This window comes from Eutrigla gurnardus, assembly GCF_963514095.1.
Source record: "Eutrigla gurnardus genome assembly, chromosome: 15".
In the NCBI taxonomy this organism is placed as follows: Eukaryota; Metazoa; Chordata; class Actinopteri; order Perciformes; family Triglidae; genus Eutrigla; species Eutrigla gurnardus.
Genome location: NC_139938.1, coordinates 17,341,987 through 17,360,124, shown reverse-complemented (window position 1 = coordinate 17,360,124; position 18,138 = coordinate 17,341,987). Strand labels below are relative to the sequence as shown.

The following is an 18,138-nucleotide window of genomic DNA, read 5'->3' as shown; positions in this document are numbered from 1 at the left end:
AATAATGATGCAATAACGGTAATTAAATGAAAAATAGGGCTTTTTTGGTAAATCATATACTTGAATAATGTTGCAGATACAGAGATGGAGGGAATAATACGGACACAAGAGGAAATAATAAGTGATCCAGCAGAAGGAAAGCATCATCTTTTTTTATTCAATACTTAATTTTTTTAATTCTTGAAATGGACCTACACAAAAACGAGTCAACATTTGTGAAGTGTTATGAAAAAAAAAAAAAATATTCCCCATTTGTTGTGAAGCCCCTAAATAAGATCTGATCCTACTAATAATTGCCTTCAGTCCACCTGTTTAAGTGTCACACGGTCTGTCACGTGATCCAATGGAGCATAATTAAAAAATTAATAATTACAAAATTGGAGAGAATATGGCATCACAGCTAACCTGGCGAGAGGGGACCAGTACTCACGGAGACCAGGCGAGGAGGACGTTGATGCTGGAAGGCTCCACGGAGGAGACCGGAGCACCTGTGCATGCAGACCACAGGAAGTCCTGCACTCCACGGAGCTGGCCAAACCCTGAACATGCCCTAATTAAGTAACGTCACAATTTACCAGAGGTCAGGACAAAGCTACTGGTCTGCAAAGAGAAAGTTCAAGACTTTGTGTTTAAAGTCACAGAGGTTGTTATCCCAACTTGAGTAGGACACGTAATATGGTATAAGTGTTGTCCTTTCCTGGTTTTAAAGGTGGCATTACAGTAAAAATAATTAATTTTCTAAACTTACTCATGATATCTCGCAACAGATCTTTTTTTTTTTTTCGTGAATCAACATAACTTAAATGTCCACGCCTCTGCACTTACTCTGTACAAGCAGTCTAATTTTTATTTATCAGTTTTTTATATATATATATATATGAAAGACAATTTTGTGCATGAAGACCAAAACATATCCGTCTGTTCCTAAATACAATTTTTGTTTATATAATACATAGTTTACAAACTGTATGAAATCAGACCAAATCAAACAAAAACAAACAAAAAGAAAAAGAAAAAAACCTTCAATTCACGCTCCGGCAAGAGAAAAAAACTGACTATTATTGGTCCGTATTCAGTTTTATAGTCTTTGCTTCCACTGAATAAACACCGTTTACCCACCAAAACACAAAACTACATTTAAAAAGTCCCAAACATTTTATTTCCTTAGCGTCATTTCACCTTGATGTTTATACTAAAATCATCAGCATTTCTTCGCCTTTATATAATGCAGAGTTTTTTTCAATAAACAAGTATCAATAAGCATGATTAAAAGATCACAATGGCTTTGTTATGTCTGTGTTAAAGAATTTCCCATATCCTATTATATTAAAATATTTCATATATATAGAGTCTGTATTTAAACAGAGGTTTAATAATAAAAAGTGACTTCCCCATACAAGGCAATTATAGAATTTAATCAGATTGGGAGTCTCATAAATTATTAGATAAATCGGAAAAAAAAATAAACCAACAGAACATCGATGTCAGAGGTGTTGTGAATGTCTGATGGGAGAAAAGATGAAGGACACATCAGAGTCCACACATTCGAGGCAGCGTTGAAGCCAATCCGCCTACAAAACACCTCCTTGCCTTTTTACAACGTCTACGGATTTTTTTTTTTGGACACACAATTATAATGACTGAGGAATTAAAAAAAAAGAAAAGAAAAAAGCACAGGATCCATCCTCCAGGTACAATATTAAGAGTGTTAGGTGTTCTGTGTACTAATACCAACCCTCCTCAGCAAAGACCGCTGTGCTCCCTGAACAAAAACATTTCACACGTTTGCCTGGACCGTATCTGAACGATACCTCACTTAGACAGCATTGTTCTATGAGAATAAACACTGATTCATTCAAATCACTGACATACATAATCACCGTCATCCTCTTGGAACTTTTGATTTTGCTTAAATTTGTTTATTTTCTTCTTCTTCTTCTTCTTCCTCCAACGCATTGATTCAACGGGGTAAAAAAAAATGAGCATAGGAAATGATTCTTCGTCGTCACTCTCCGCCCTCGCACCGTCCACCACGTAGTTTGATTTCAGTGAGTAGCGTCAGTTCAGCTTTTTCCTCAAGAGATGGTGAAACCACAGCTGGAGATGGAGCAAGAGGCATCTTTGAGTCCGACACACGCTGCCTTCTCTACCTCACACACACAGATGCTCATTCCTCACTTCGGCTTTCCCCCTCGTCTCCACAGTCCCACTGAAGCTTATTTGGAGATTTGCTGTTGGATGTGGAGCAGGAACTCGTAGTACGACAGGGCCGACTCTGTCCGGTCCTCGATCATGTTCTGCATAAACGTGGGTTTCAGCTGGCTCTCGTCCCTGAGGGTCAGAGGGTAAAGGTGGATGTAAAGATGTTAGCGTCAAGCTTCTGATGGGTTTCACTCATTGGAACAGAAGGTGACCTTAAGATGACAGCCAAAGTTTAAATCTACCGGCAGCTGTCGGCTGGTTTTTAATCCCGCCCCCCCCACACACCCCACACACACACTCTCCCCTTACACACACACACCTGATGACATGTAGGGAGGGAAAGAACGGCTTCTGATCCCTCAGCCAGCCAATGAATGCTCTGGTTCTCTGCGACTCGGGCGTGTCCAGCTCCGGGAGCAGATACTGTGAGAAAAGTCAAGATTTTATGATGGGTGAAACTGCCATTGCGTCGTTTATTATTATTATTATAATTATGATGCCAAACTCCTGGTGCGACGCGAGGTCTCTTACCAGGTTGTCGGGCACGGCGCCGTAGCTCGGCACTCCCAGGACTTGTGTGAGGAAGTTGGGGTTGCAGTTCCGTCCGATCCACAGGTACATCACCTGTCAGAAAGATATATGGAAATTAAATACAAATCACAAATAAATACTAAGTGTTTTGGAATTGGGAGTTACTTGAAATATGAGAGAGATGTTATAATTAAAAGCCACGCTGCACTACTTCGTCATTACAAATGACCATTCGACACACTCCTCTTGGAGTCATTGTTAAGAAAACAAATCTCTCTTTCTAACTGTTATCACATGCTATGACGCACAGCTACAGAGAGATGCTTAATCGGGTAATTTTAAACTTGGTACCGTTCCAGCGTCCATGAGGAAAGCTGCCTCCCTGCTGAGCTTCTCCACAGAAAGCTGCAGCACTCTGGGCTGAGGGATGGTCCGCTCACTGATGTTCAACGCTCCCTGAGGGGACAGGAAACGGATGATAAGAGATGATTACCGAGGGAGAGACGCTTAAAATAACAGTGGAACGTTACTGGGATGGAAATTCAAGTTGAGTCAAGCCCCCAAAAAAACAAAACACCAACTAGACTGTTAGAGCGGTCCTAAACAGTTTTGCATCATTGTATTTAAGGAAAAATGCTATTTTTCATTTAATCCAAAACAAAACACTAACAGACAAAATAAAATGAAACTTGTGATTTCAAGTTTCTATATCCAGATGTTCACTCCCTTTCCCCCCCCCGCTGCAACATGCTCTGAAACCTCCCGAGACGTGATTTCATCGCCCTTACCTCATCAGTCAGGTCGTCGATGCGGTACAGAGCGGGGTGGATCATCAACATGGAGTAGACCAGTGGCTGGTACTTCAGCTGACACATGGCAAACACCCGGTCATCCAGCCTGGTGCTGGTCCCCGTCCGGAAGGCTTTCTGCAGGGTGCACAGACACATGGAGCACTTTAAAACACACGATTCTGGCAGTGACAGCAGTTTCACACTGTGCTGAAACATCCTGTTGTTCATGGAACTAGTAAACAAGTGCATGCTGGGTAAAAGCTGACCTGTTTGAGCAGAGCCAGGATGAAGAGGGGGAAGAGTCTGAGGCAGGCCGGGGCCACCAAGCCGGGCTGCTGGATGGTCAACACGGACTGCCGGTACGAGGTCAGCGAGTCGATAGCAGCGTTGGTCATGGCGTCTCTGGCGTCACTCAGACTGGCCGTCGCCGAGCGGTCCACAGCTGGGGAGACACATTTACTGTCAGTAAAACTCAACTCTTTCAAGCCACACGCTCACCTGGGCATTAGAAGCAGTCAAAACAATACAGACTGGATATATTGATGTCTGACGTAATCACAATGTAACTTTTGCTTTTGGCACATAAGTAAAAACTGTAGATTATGCAACTTGAGATGTTTATTATCGTGTAAATCAAAGATAAGAATAGCAGTGGGCTTTCAGTCCAAGTAAGGCACAAACAACAGCGGCGGTGCCATATTTCCTGTTCCCTCAGTGACTGTGAGATGAGCCGCCACCGATCTGACTGCTCAGTATGCGACGGTTGCTAGGTGACCACAGCTGTCGCCACTCATCTCCATCTGTCAGTGCTAATAAACAGTGAAGTGGATGGAAATCATGCATTGATTTAATGATCGGGCCAATAAAATGACTATTTACTGAAACAAAGAATCATTTCAGAGTGAGTTTATCCTTTTGTAACAACATTATAGACACCTTTCACTTTTAGTTAAGTTCTCCGTCTGAAAATGTTCTAAAAGGCGGGTGTGAGTTAAAAATGTGCACGTATGAGCATGATTTCTGTGATGCAACAAGTAGTTTTTCAACCAATCGTGGTCAAATGCTGCTTCAGTGAAATAGAAGACATCTTGTGTCCAGTGTTGTTTGCACGTTCATAGATTCTAGACTTTTTACTTTGGGAATTGGGGTGGATGGAATCTATCTATCTATCTATCTATCTATCTATCTATCTATCTATCTATCTATCTATCTATCTATCTATCTATCTATATCTATATCTATATATATATTATATATGTCCTCTAACATGTCTGGAGGGGTGTTTTAGAGTTCACCTACCCATGCAAGCCAGCAGTCCAGTGATGGCCTGAACGTCAGCTCCAGCAAAGATGTCCGACAGAGAATTGACCACGGGGAGACACAAGGTGTGGACACGGATCCTCCTCTCTCCTGTAAGAGAAAACACACGTTAGTTAATGATTCACGTGTTTCACGATGGCTTTGAAACAAAACAAATCAACCGTGGCTTTGTGTTTGTATGCATGTGTGTATTCACCTTTGCTGGACGTATAAAGCAGCGCGGCCTGGAAAGAGACGACTTGCATGTCGTCCAGATTTTCCTCGATGGACATTTGAACCGCAAAGCCAGCGTCTGGGTTCACGTTGGGGAGGGACAACAGATCTGTGGAGCGCACAAAGAAGTTTCCGTGGAAGGTGTGGATGGACAGACCTGCAGAGAGACAAACGAAAAAAACAATATAACAAAAAAAAAATCAATCAAGCTGGACTCGTAGCACCAAACTATCACACTCAAAAAGGAGACTCTAGACCTTCTTCAAAATGAGTGACAGGAACATTTTAAGGCATTCAGCTTCAGATTCAGAATCTGTATTGTTTACTGCATCAAAATTATTCAAATAAATTGTGTTCAAATTTCCTTCCTTTCTACACTTTGCTAATTGACCGGGATGAAAACACACCTGAATGCTGTCATGATTTAAACAACGCTGCAGAAATATTAACACGATTAAAAATAAGGGTTTCCCCTTCCTGAGATACAATAGGTAATCCTACCACTGGATGTATATTCTGTGTGGGAAATTTGTATTTTTTACTTTATTTTTCTGCACTGGGACATTTCTCTCCCTGTTTAAATATATCTTTATTTCATTTCCATTTATTATGCATTTTTTTCCCTTTATTTTTTTTAGCGGTGACCTTGTGGACCGCACGGAGGAAGGTATTTTGTGTCACTGTGGACTTAAATGGAGCACTGTGGGTGCCTTAAAGCCCCTGGACCCGATCCGTCAGCCTGATACATGCCGGCCCTTTGTTTTGAACAAACCCTGCCATTGTGTTTTGCTGTAGATGGCCCTGTCTGATGCACTTGTTCTGTGTTCTTTTGTTTTTCCACTGAAAAATCAATAAAAAGAAAGTTTAAAAAAAATAAAAAAATAAGGGTTTCCCCTTCCCACTGCAGAAATGAATGAAAGTTACACTGATCCATCACCTTTGGTGCAGCGTATCCTCATGACGGCCTCAAAGCCAATCTTCCTGGTGAAGTATCTCTTCAGATCCTTCTGGAAGCACTCCACCTGACCGGGGTTGTGCTTGTGATGGTAGGAGGGGTAGTAGTAGACGCTGCCTGCCGAGTATCTGGATATGCAGCCTGGAAGAGAGAAGGGAATGCTGATTGTCTTATTTTTGACCCACCCAATTCCACACACTCTCCAACTGTGCGTCTGGTATTATGAAAACGTATTTCGATATACATCCATTTGCCTTGATGACATTTATATGTATTGTATTCACCTATTCTACTAAGTGATAATCTATACTGTAAGCCCTTTGTGTTTTAAAATCATTTTAATGCACGTTGTTTGGATTTATTAGGAGGCCTGTGGTTCCTACAAGCCTAAAATAAAGTTATCTTACCATTCAAATAAACACCAATCATATTTGCAAAACTTGAATGGGCAATATCCGTGTTCCACATTGAGCAATAGAGTCCAATAAACCCGTCCACAGAGCCGGGACTCACCCAGCGATGCCAGGTCGCAGTACTGAGAGCTGAGCAGGAACAGGTCAACCGCCACCTGCTGGCCGGAGCAGTCCAAAGCCAGCTTCTTGTAGAAGTCTGTCGCTGGGGATAAGTGCTGGATGTCCTGAGGGGAAACACACCGAAAAATTCATTAATTAAAAAAAAGAAGATCTTATTATTGTTGAAAAGCTAGAAAGATAGGTTTGTCTTAAATGCTGGTCTCTCTGAAACTTAGTGTACATGTAGATGGATATTTTTGAAAATGGACATTTAATTCCAACATATTTGATACTATTTAACATATTTTCTGGTGAAAAAATTTAAATGACAGTCTCCCTCACACTCACTGAATGCAGTGCATGACGGGTGTCACATAATGTCACTTTCATTCATTGGAAATTAAGTGCAACAGAGCGAACGATAAATAATTCAACATGATAATGAGATGAGATATTTTCAAGTACCACAATGTAGTTTATATAACTCATAAATCCATCTGTGTGATGTCCAACACTTACCTTGGCAGATGCCCGCTGGTTGGGGTCTTCTCTGGACTGGAGTGCCCCGACACCGAGGTTGGGCAGCTGGGTCTGAAAGATGGACATGCGCCCTCCGGTGGGAGACAGCAGCTTAAAGGCTGCTTGCAGAGCCGAACCCAGAGCAGACTGCGTCTCCATGGTCTTTTCAAATAAATTTGGCAGGCTCTTCAGGAGATCCTGCACAAGCTGAAAAACAAACACAGGGAGCGAGTTTGACATAAATCATCCCATTTGTTCTTCCTTCCATCTGCATGGTTTAAATATACAGTGGTTATGAAGGTTAATTCCAACACAAACAATGAAAACGCAAGCGGCAAATTCATAAACATGACAATATTCCCATATTGTTGATTATGGCTGAAATCGAGGTACATTTTCTTACCTCTTTGCATTCATTGAGGTTTACTAGAAGGCTGTCTGGTGTTGGTAAAAATATATCTGAGGAGCATAAAAGTTATTATTTAAACATATATAATTAAAGGCATACACACACCGATATCACACTAATGATGCCATTAATTCTCAAAAGTGCAGTTACCATGAAGCAATTAATAAAAAAATAAAACAAAATTAAAAAAAAAGTGCACTCAATCGATATCAATATTGAAATAGATTAAACCGGAAGTTATCTTGATGATTTGTTCTTCTAATATTGAGAATTTTAGATTCAGCTGAATGTTGGGAGAAATCTCACAGAAGCCTAATTCTCCAAAAACTGTCATCACACTTATGTTTAGTGACCCAGGCGGTGCCATGTTGCTGCCGTAATGATCAACTCACCTTCGATGTCAGACACGATGAGCATCTGAGGCTGAGAGAGTCCCTCCTGGAGGTTGTAGAAATGGATGGTGCTGTCAAAGGTGATGAAGCCCACCTTTGTCCGAGAGTCTCCAGGAAGCCTGGGACATAGACGGAGCAGACAAAGCTCAAATAAGGCTAGCACTCAGGGATGACCTACTTTCATCAGGATGTACAAAGCTTTGCAGCACGAAGATATGCGGCTTCCGTTAACAATTAAACAAATACTTGCTCAGGTTTTGGTCATTTCTGGCAGAAAACATGTATTTTTAAATTATAAACAACTTGTTAACCTACACATGAAATGTCAAACAATTAAACTGAATTTGTGTATTTGCCGCACAATGGACATAATAAGGAAATTATATGTTGTACATACGCGTTGATGTTGTCCAGCAGTGACTGGCAGAAAACACTCAGATAGCCTGTCTCCACTGCATTGTGGGATACATCAAGAATGAAGAGGTAAACAGCAGGCTGTGGTGGCCTCAGCTGGGTAAATAAGGGAGACACATTAAACACAACTCAAGGTCAGTAAAAGACACACACACAAGATTTATGTACAATTTGTACTCCCTACATACATGTTATTTAGTGACTTATTGTGCCTCAGCACTCAAACTGATACTGAAGCTATCCTTTCACAATAAAAGCCTGTAGATGAGAACGTGAACAGAAAGGTGGGGAAACCTACCATGTATTCTGAAGGAGCAATGAATTCGATGGTGGCGTTCTGGACTTCAGGTCTTTTGTGTGGCTCTCCGTATGATCTGCTGACTGGGTTGTACATGAACTCCTCTGGAACTAAACAGACAAACACACAACGTCCAGTGAGATTATTCTGTTAAATAGTTTACTATGTAGCTTTAAGGGAATAATAAGGCAATAATATTCATTTTCTGAAGGTTGGAAATGTTGGAAATCGGCTGTACATGTACGTAAACTTAAGTTATTTAATTATAATTAAAATACATCCACTTGAAATTGTTATATCTTTATGGAATCACAATGATTAACCTTGATATAAAAAAGGAGATGTATTTTTTCTTACTACAAAGATAAGAAGACAGGCCACTCGGCAGGTAAAACAATTTGTGAGCAGATGTTTTGAATGCACTTCATCTCGTTGCTTGCTGGGATGTTGCCAATTTCTCTAGAGGTGCTAAAAGTTGTATTTATGCATTTTATTTTACCCATTTATTCTATGCTTTTATGATTTTTATGGGTATGGATATTACCATCTGTCTTAAACGTTGTTTAATGCATTATGTGCTCTATGAGTGAGTGGCTTGACTATTAATTTTGTCCGTCTCTGATTTAGTGAGCTCACAAAGACAAACTTCACTCAATCATATTGATATGGCAATAAAGTATTTGGCTTCATAATACAATATTAACGTCATGACAACCAGCACCTCAAAAGCCATTTTCTTCATTTTCCTGAAGCAAGGCTGTATTATTTTGGTTGATAATCGCCAACAGTGCTCTGAGCGACAGCGATCATATCTCTTTCTTACCATCATTGACCCGATGGCACAGGTTGCACTTCCACCGCCTCTGGTCCAGGAAGGACACGAAGGGATTGATGTAGGTTCTGCAGGAGCGACACCGGACGATGGTGCTGGAGGTCACCACAGGAAGCTGCTGCAGGGAAAACAAGATAATAAAAGCAAAACGGTATGAGAAGGGCCTCCAGGCAAAGTCAACTCATTTACTTTTGGAACTGGCTTTTTAATGAAGATGTTCTTGTTGCTGTTCATTTACGACTCAAAGCACAACGCCAAAGACATAGGGTTATGACAGAGAGCCATTTCCATATATGGAAATACACAAGTTGTGTGGACATTAAATATTGAACTGAGGTGTTACCGAGAGGTCTTTGAAGGGGTGAAGCAGCAGGCCCAGCGGCATCTTGGCTTTATTGAGCAGTGATTGAGTCTGAGGGATGCTGGTCAGCGTACTACGAAAAACCCTGGAAAGACACACAAACAAAGAAACTCATTGGTATTTGCAGGGCATCATATGTGGGGAACAAACGAATGCTTATGCTGAGCCTTAGGCAACAAAACAGTAAGCAATTTTTCTTCCACTTTAAGTTTCAACACGAGTCCGCCATACTCTGGATTGCAGTTGATCTTCTGCAGGTCCTGAGGGAGGCAGGGTATTGGGGCTGGGATTGGGCTTGGTGGCAGCAGGTTTCTCTCCTGCAGCAGGTTGACCACTCTCAGGGTCTCTGGGGTGCTGGACTGGAGGCTCATGGCTGCCAGGGACGGGCTCAGTTGGGCAGGCCCTGGGCCACCAGGTGGCTGAGAGAAGGGAAAACAGCAAGATATTCACATCTATTTACCAGGACAAATCATGTACATGGACGGCCATGCTTTGATTTTCTCTGCCACCAAAACCAACTCCTTTTAAGCCAAAACATCACAAATAACAGAAATAAAATGTGATATTTACAAATTTGGTCACACTTATGGAACAGCTGAATAGATCAGCAAAACACTGTTAATATGGAGGGTTTTGCCTATGAACTGGTTGAAATTATGACACATCATTCTACAACCATCAAGAATGAGCAAACAAACAGGATCTCACCTGCTGGTAGGGCTGAGGTGCCTGACTATAAGGCTGCGTGGCGGCCTGAATCGCAGGGTGCATGGTGGGGGTGGCGTTGTGGGGAGCCGGGGTGTTCTGGTACCCAGGGGGGAGGGAGGGGTAGTGGCCCAAGTGCCGACCAGGTGGTCCAGGCTGCGGCAGGCCAGCTGTGGAAGGAAACAGAAAGGAGCTCAGTTTACATGTGAAATCAAACTCACTGAATTAAATCAGATGATATATAATGATATTTTAGCATATATAATATAAACAAATGGTGCAATCGGTGGGGACTATTTCCAACCAATGTCAGAGGAATATCAGCTTTGGCTACACAGACAATAGTTCAAATGAAAAGTAGAGAACATCCCCAGTCTTATTCTTTAAACAAAAGAAAATGACTTGTAATTGGACACTTGGATCTTTGGCAGGCCAGAATGTTTGAAAAGTGGAAACCACACCCATATTCATAAAATACAGTGCAGGAATAGGCAGCTCTATGATGAAGAAGAAGCTCTATGATGGCAGGTGTGGTTCATCCAACAACAAAAAAGCCCAAGGGTGATAAATCATCAACGAACAATTAACAATTCAAGAAAGTACAAAGAAAAAATACACAAAAATAATATATAATCATATAGGAGAGAAGAAACTACATAACAATTGTTCAAAAATACTGCATTTAGTTGATTGTTGAGGACCATTTGCTGCAAGTGAGTAGTGGCTGTGAACTGTACGAGTGGTCGGTATGTAAAGAATCTAAATATGTGGTGCAAAAACGGCCTTACCCATTTTGTTGTCAACATGATTATAGCTGTTTGATGCTCGTGGGCCATTTCCAGCCACAGTACCTGTTCAAAAACAAACACGGGTGTGCTGTGAATAATTTTACAGACACTTTTCACCATTTCTTTCCCAGCGTACTAACCACAGGCGAAGGATACGTAATGATCTGATCTACGGTGAAATGTACATATAGGATGGATGCATAAGAGTAGGGAGGGAACACAACAACATTAGAGGTTGATGATGGGAATTGATGTATGGTGCTGATTTCTAGGATGTCGATTCAGAGGTCACATGGGAGATATGGTGGTAAAGGATGACAAACTATCGACAGGAAATCTGTTACCAGGGATGCACTGATAAAAAAGCATCAGCTGATGCTGCAGAACTTGGTTTTTGGTATAAATTTAACAGGATGAAAAGAGAAACAATGCAAACATCACAGAGAGGACAGGATGGGCACCGTAGCACTGACACTAACAGCTATTGACAGATATGGCCACACCTGGACATTCAATATCGCCCTCCTGGCAGTTTGACTCAGCGGGGGGCAGAGTGCTGCAAATAGCACCCCCACAATGAGCTGGCATGTTGAGGAAGGAGGAGGGGGGGGGGGGAGAATGGAAGGTAATCAGAACAAAAAACATGGCTGGATTACAAAAAGGCCATACAGTTTCAGACTCATCACAGCATTATGATTTTGCGAATGACACAGACCCGCAAAATGTTTGCACTTCCAAGATTTTCCTCTAAATAACTGCCAATCACACCTGCAATTGCCCTTTATTGCCACAGGTGCCGCCAAAGACAACAACACGGAAATCTTAAAGGAGTTTATCTTTAACTTTCAAAATAGTTTACTGAGTCCATACCAGGCCGTTGAAATAAATACAGCAGACAATGTGAAATGCAAATAAATAAACAAAGCAATGCAGTATCTGGATGTGGCACTCATTAATGTGTTGCTTTGAAGAAACATTTTCAAAATCCAGATTTAAAAGCAACTTACCATCTGCCTTGGGAGGTGGAGGTGTGGCATTGGCCATTGGGGGCCCAGCGGAAAGCGGTGACGGTTTCATGGTTGGTGGTGGACCTGTAGGTGGGGGTCCATAGGGAGCTCTGCTCTGTTGATATGTGTGAGGAGGAGCCATGGGAGTCATTGGTGGAGGTGCAGAACCTAGCGAAACACGCCAACAAATGTGTGTCATGATTATTTTCAATATGGATTTTTGATTCATCTTTTGATTTTCCTTCCTGATTCATTGATGGCACATTTAATAATGTGACAAAGTAGCAATCAATCAGCAGAAGAGGGGAAAAAAAGCAGCCAATCCTTATACAGTTCCATATATAGTTGTCATATAAACCATGCATTAATAGTGTGTAACATTATAAGTACTAGAGGTGACAACAGCTGGTGGCACTACTGACCCACAGCCAGATAATGTCAGAAGCAGAACTGTGACAGAAAAAGATTCGTCTTTGCTGACAAACTGACTCTAATAAACTCCTTGATGAAATTGTTATTGATCAATAAAAGCAGGGAGTATGTTCACTTTGGTGTGTAAGCTATACACAACACAATTTCTTAAATAAATGATACACCATTCACTAGGGGCATGGTGGTTAAGTTGGTTATATTCTTACAGCGGTGAAAGAAAAATGGTAAATGCCAATTAAAACGACAAATCATCATCCATCTAAAGAGAAGATCAATCAATTCAGGAACAAAGTCCATAAAGAGTGTAAATACCCAATTAGATTACGGATTCAACTTCAACTGCATGATAATGACTAAAATGATCATTTATTTTCCAAGTCTTGACTTCACATTGTGCATGGTACTTTTATGCATTTCAGATCCACACTGTGATACTAAAGAAGACCTTCAGCAGCTCAACAGAGCCGAAATTGATTAGCAGATTATTGTGACTGTATCGTGACATTTTAGAATTGCTTCCAGAGAACACATCTCCAGAAAGACGGCATCATTTCTCCAGCTATCTGCTACTTTCTCCTACAGGGGGAAAGGTCACTAAAATCAAGCAGACTAAGTCATGTGACCTCAGCTTCTATGCGTAAGAGATAAAGATAGCTTCTTTTTTCAAAATTTAAAGTTTCATTTACAGAATGTTATGACAAATAATGAATTGTGGTCTTGACAGAACCAACGTCATGCTCACATCAATAACCAAAGCCACTTCCCCATGAGAAAATATTAATGCCGAGTTGGCATAAAAAGTCAGTTACTGAGTTACTGTAAATGTTAATTAAATCTGTTGAAATGTTATAAATGCCCACAAGATACGGTTGTGTGCATTCTGCTCATATCACCAGAAGAAAGCTAACATTTTAGCAATAAAACCTGCACCAGAAAGCTTAAAAATATGAATTTGTCCTAAATGCCACGTCATTCTGCTACATAGGAATCACATTGGAAACAATAAAGTTCTGATGTGAACTTTGTACAAAATCAGAGCAAGTGAGTCTCTGAGCCTGGGAGGAAGCCAAAGGCAGCAGCCAGCAAATATACTCAGAGTAGGAACAGAGGACAAGGTCCGGCTCCAACATATCAGCATTTTTGATATGGGTATCTGCAGCACATGTCAGTGAAAGAAGACAATGACGAGGAAAAGAGACAAGACAAAGTAGTAGCGCTATAGAAAGGTTATTAGAAGTGGATAGTGGTGGCTATCTTTAAACACAGTGCATGTTGTTAAATAACGGACATTACACACATTACGGCCGTTAAGTAATCCGAACCCTGGGATTAAAGTTTACAGGTCTGACGTACTGAAACTTGAAAGGATGAGTCATCTTTTTATTCGTTCATTCAAGGAGTGCCTGCATCAGAGTGCTTATTTGTTACCAACTCATCTGTGTAATTATCAAATCAATATCCATTTGAATATTGATTTGTACATATGGATGGTACGGTTTAGACTTCAGGGGAGCATTCGTGTTCCTACCTGGCTGGGTATATCCGTGCAAAGAGGTTCGGGGCATTCCCGGGCCTGGGGGTTGGGTGACATTATGGGACACATGTGCAGGTGGTGCAGAGCTGTAAGCTGCTGATGACGGTGGCCCCGTTGAGCTTGCAGCTGGGTTCACGTGATTAGCGACGGGGCCGTGAGGAGGTGTGCTAATGGAAGTGGGTGGCCCCATTGGAGGGGGAGCTGTGTTGTATTGCCATGCTGGAGACATAGGCTGCTGCTGCTGGGGGTTTGGGTAGTAGCTACTAGAAGATACAGCAGGAGGTGGAGGTGTGGCCTGTGGCGGGGGAAGCCTTGGGCCAGGGCTGGAAGACTGAGGAGGGGTATGGGATGGAGGACCTCCCATTAGCGGCCTGGTCAACAATGACTGGCCTGGAGGAGCTGGGTAGGAAGTGAGCGGTGGGCTGGGCTGGTAGGAACTGACTGGGGGAACAGGTTGATACGGCCCAGAGGGGTAGAGTCCAGGGCCGGAGGGTGTGGGAGTTTTGATCTGCATTGGGTTGTAGGTCGGTTGGTGAGTCATGCCATAGGTGACTCCTGGCAGCTGCTGCAGGGCAACTGGATTCTGTGACGGACCTGGAGAAGAGGGGAAGAGAAATATAGGCATTTAGAAAATCCAGAGCAAAAACAACAGGCCTTTGTCTATTTAGATACTGCATATGTCTTGTAAACAACACTTGTAAACAACACTTAAGGCCTTTCAGAAATAGACTACACTCATCCACGGTGGCTGACACGAAAACACTCCGTAAAAAGGACCCGCTGCTAGAGTAATGAAAACACAATTTGACATGTCAGCTCCAGGACAGTTGAATTCTTGTTGTACTTTTAAACTATTCTCCAGTAGTGCTGCCACTGTGAGGTTGTTGGACTGCCTCTTGTGTGCCACATGCCAAAATCTGAATAATGATCGCAGCTCTCTCTAAGTTATGGTCACCATTGACCAGAACCATTATGGGTAGCTCCTGTAATCATCTGACTGATTCCATGTCTGAAAGAGGCGTTTGTTTGTGATTCAAACCCAAGCAAGTCCTTGGGTTTAAATCTGAAACACAGTTCAAAAAGGTAAGTGAAAAACAGATGGCACAGTACTGGTAGCAACAACACACCAAGTGAAAACCACTCAGATCCTCCAAATGACCAATGAACTGACAGCCCAGGGTCTAATCTCTTTACCTGGATTTGATTTACCATAATCTGCCCTCAGTTACAGCAAGTGCGGGGCTCTAAGACAAGTATGACCACCACAGACACTTGTCCACAATTAAAAATGCTTTGATTGTATAATGGGCAGATACAAGACTAAAATGTGGCATTTGTTTCCCAACATCCTGAATGTCAAATACAAGAACCATGGTGTCATAGAATATTAAACCAGGATTCACTTTTTTGATAGATGATGCAAGATATTGCCAACAGCAAAAAAACAAACTGAAATACATTTCTACTGATCAGCAGGGCAAAAAAAAGGAAATGGATCAGTGACAGTTCTTATCAATAAATGTGTTACTTAAATAACAATTGAACAAGTAAAGTGCTTAAAGTGCAGCACCAGTGTATCACTATTGACACCATAAAATGATTACTTTATGCAAATATATATATATATATATATATATATATATATATATATATATATATATATATGTGATTGCCTCCTATCCACTTAGTCCTGTACAACATAACTGGAAGCAGAGCTAAGCGAGCATCAGAGTGAGAAGGGATTAAAAAACAACTCTTCTCAATAAGCAAAGATAGGTAAAGGCACATAATCCAATGTAAATATTTGTACAGTTTCTAGTCAGCTACAGCTCTTGTCAATTTAGAAAAAGCCTGATGTGGAATTAGAAGTCTCAGTTAATCACAAGTTCATTTTTAAAAAACGGCTTATGAACATCAAGAATCATGAATCAGTCAAGAGAAGACACTGAACTGTGAGCTTTATACATGAAGCTTATGTCCATGCTATATTATTCCTGTATACATATCAGATGTCGAATGCAACATGTGGAAACATATTGATGCCACTATATATGAATTATGTATACCATCACTTTTTCATGACTGACTGATTATAAAGATACTTCATCACATTTGAATTCTTCATTCACATTACATATATCACATTATAACAATAAATTGAAAAAACATTGTTCTGAAAACTCATCATCCAGCTTTAGTGACACGTTTTCATGGTTTGTTTCGATTTTCAGTCATTTTCAGAATAAGAGCTCAAAGAACAGAGCTTGATACGTATCCTTTATTGGCCCATCTGATTGGAAGATAAGAAAACATTTAAGGACCCCCTCCTTAATGCAATGAACACAGTTAGAAAAACACCTGAGGAATTTTAAAATGTAGGCTGCAATCGCTTCGTCTGCAGTGCAAGAGATCTCCTTCACGTGCAGCTAATATAAACGCTTGAGAAGGCTGAACACAATCACACTTTTGTCAGATGGCCTGTAGTTTGTTTAGATAGTTTTTCTCAAATCTCAAACTGAAGTAGGTGATTGGATGAGACTGGAAAAAAAGATCTGCAGCAACACATCTGGATAATCCCCAATTTGCCACATGTACAGTAAAACGTAGAATGCAAAAAAAAATGCCCAAGCTATCCAGCCTGCTAGAAATCAGTACTGCACAACTGTTAAAAGGACAAAATGAGAAGTGTCCATTAACTGGCGATATAACTGGACAGGGAAAAAACTCTACAAGAGTGAGATGTGAAAGGTCGAAGTTCATTTGATTTTTTTTTTATTATTATTATTATTATGACAGGGAAGGTTTTGCTATCTAAGCAGCTTGACGAGAGACACTATATCATACTGGGAGAAGATGGGACACCTCCAACACCTGTCTTAAAAGTTACGCTGACCCCTCGACTGTCGATCTACTGTTTCAAATCGACAATCCATACTTTGATTGAGCTAGCAAGCCGAGAATAGTTAACGTGCCGTACCGATAGCGACTATTTTTACTACCCTAACCCATTCAGGTAGCAGATTAGCTGCAGATGGCCGGGCGTAACTATCCATGACAGCTCACTCTAGCCTGGCTAACATTACATTTAGTTACAGCAAACCAGTTACTGTTAGCGTCAGCTAACAGTTAGCAAATAGGCTCAAGAGACAAGATCCAAGAAGTGTTGCTAATGTTAGCGTATTACTTGCCTTTGGTGAGTTAGCTAATGTTTAGCTACATCGCCTTCACCTCGACTTTTCTTCCATTTGAATGTTTACTCACCATTCGCGTATGCTTGTCCCGTCCCTGTCCCATTTTGAGGGTTAAACCCCGCAGTTGACATCTTGAAATAGATTCCAGGACCCAATTTAGGAGGTGCTTGGTTGGCGAATAGCTAGCTGCGTTTTTAGCTAGCTAACTAGCAGTCGCGGGGTAACGTTTCAAAAACCTGTGGCTCTGACTATGTGCCGTTTACTCAACGCGGCGTCTGTTAGTGACGTCTACTAGTTTCTTAAAAAGTTAATTAGCTGACTCATGGGCGGTCACAGGCCCATGGCTATAATCCAAACCCCGTTAAACAACCTACGAGGTGAGTTACGATAGGCCTTGTCAGAGTAATCGTGTGAGACACTTCTCCTCTTTCACCGGAAGTTGGGATCACCCAGGATCAACGTAAAACTCGTCGGGCATGCGCAGTGTGTACACGTGGCATTTCCTCTTGTGCTCTTGGTTTTTCAAAGTACTGGAAACAAGAGAAGAGCGCAATATTTCTATTACATGTTGCGAAACCGGCAAAATACTACTCAATCGGCCTAAATATAATTAAAACGACACCCGGGATACATTTCACATATAGAGGAAGTGACATTTAAGTTCATAACAAGATAAATTCAATAACTTTACAGGCTAAATACTATAAACCTAACAAGCCGGGAGAAACCGTT

The 18,138-nt window shown here is 41.3% G+C and overlaps 1 protein-coding gene across 3 annotated transcripts; it reads right to left on the bottom strand.

Annotated features, from left to right (window-relative positions):
- Positions 1-136: 136 nt before the first annotated feature.
- Positions 137-17,841, bottom strand: sec24a (SEC24 homolog A, COPII coat complex component). Of its 3 annotated transcripts, none has more exons than XM_084028626.1 (24): positions 17,477-17,841; positions 14,210-14,809; positions 12,250-12,417; positions 11,746-11,823; positions 11,243-11,305; positions 10,458-10,624; positions 9,981-10,168; positions 9,732-9,834; positions 9,380-9,503; positions 8,557-8,666; positions 8,242-8,354; positions 7,845-7,963; positions 7,447-7,502; positions 7,044-7,250; positions 6,526-6,649; positions 5,995-6,153; positions 5,041-5,214; positions 4,824-4,934; positions 3,791-3,966; positions 3,522-3,659; positions 3,085-3,189; positions 2,734-2,826; positions 2,522-2,625; positions 137-2,331 (listed from the first exon to the last, which is right to left on the bottom strand). In XM_084028626.1, the coding sequence occupies exons 1-24, from the start codon at positions 17,535-17,537 to the stop codon at positions 2,217-2,219; spliced, it is 3,456 nt and encodes a 1,151-aa protein (XP_083884752.1). In that variant the 5' UTR covers positions 17,538-17,841; the 3' UTR covers positions 137-2,216. The 3 variants fall into 3 exon arrangements, with proteins under 3 accessions (XP_083884752.1, XP_083884751.1, XP_083884753.1); XM_084028625.1 differs by having other exon boundaries at positions 9,380-9,506; positions 17,477-17,840; XM_084028627.1 differs by lacking the exon at positions 11,746-11,823 and having other exon boundaries at positions 9,380-9,506; positions 17,477-17,840.
- Positions 17,842-18,138: the final 297 nt, after the last annotated feature.

Excerpts from the sequence above, each read along its gene's own strand:
- sec24a (XM_084028625.1), bottom strand. The coding sequence starts at position 17,537 with ATGTCAACTGCGGGGTTTAACCCTCAAAATGGGACAGGGACGGGACAA. Across the intron at positions 7,964-8,241 it reads CTGCTGGACAACATCAACGC|GCTTCCTGGAGACTCTCGGA; the intron begins GTATGTACAACA and ends TCTATGTCCCAG. Across the intron at positions 7,251-7,446 it reads ACCTCAATGAATGCAAAGAG|CTTGTGCAGGATCTCCTGAA; the intron begins GTAAGAAAATGT and ends TTTGTTTTTCAG.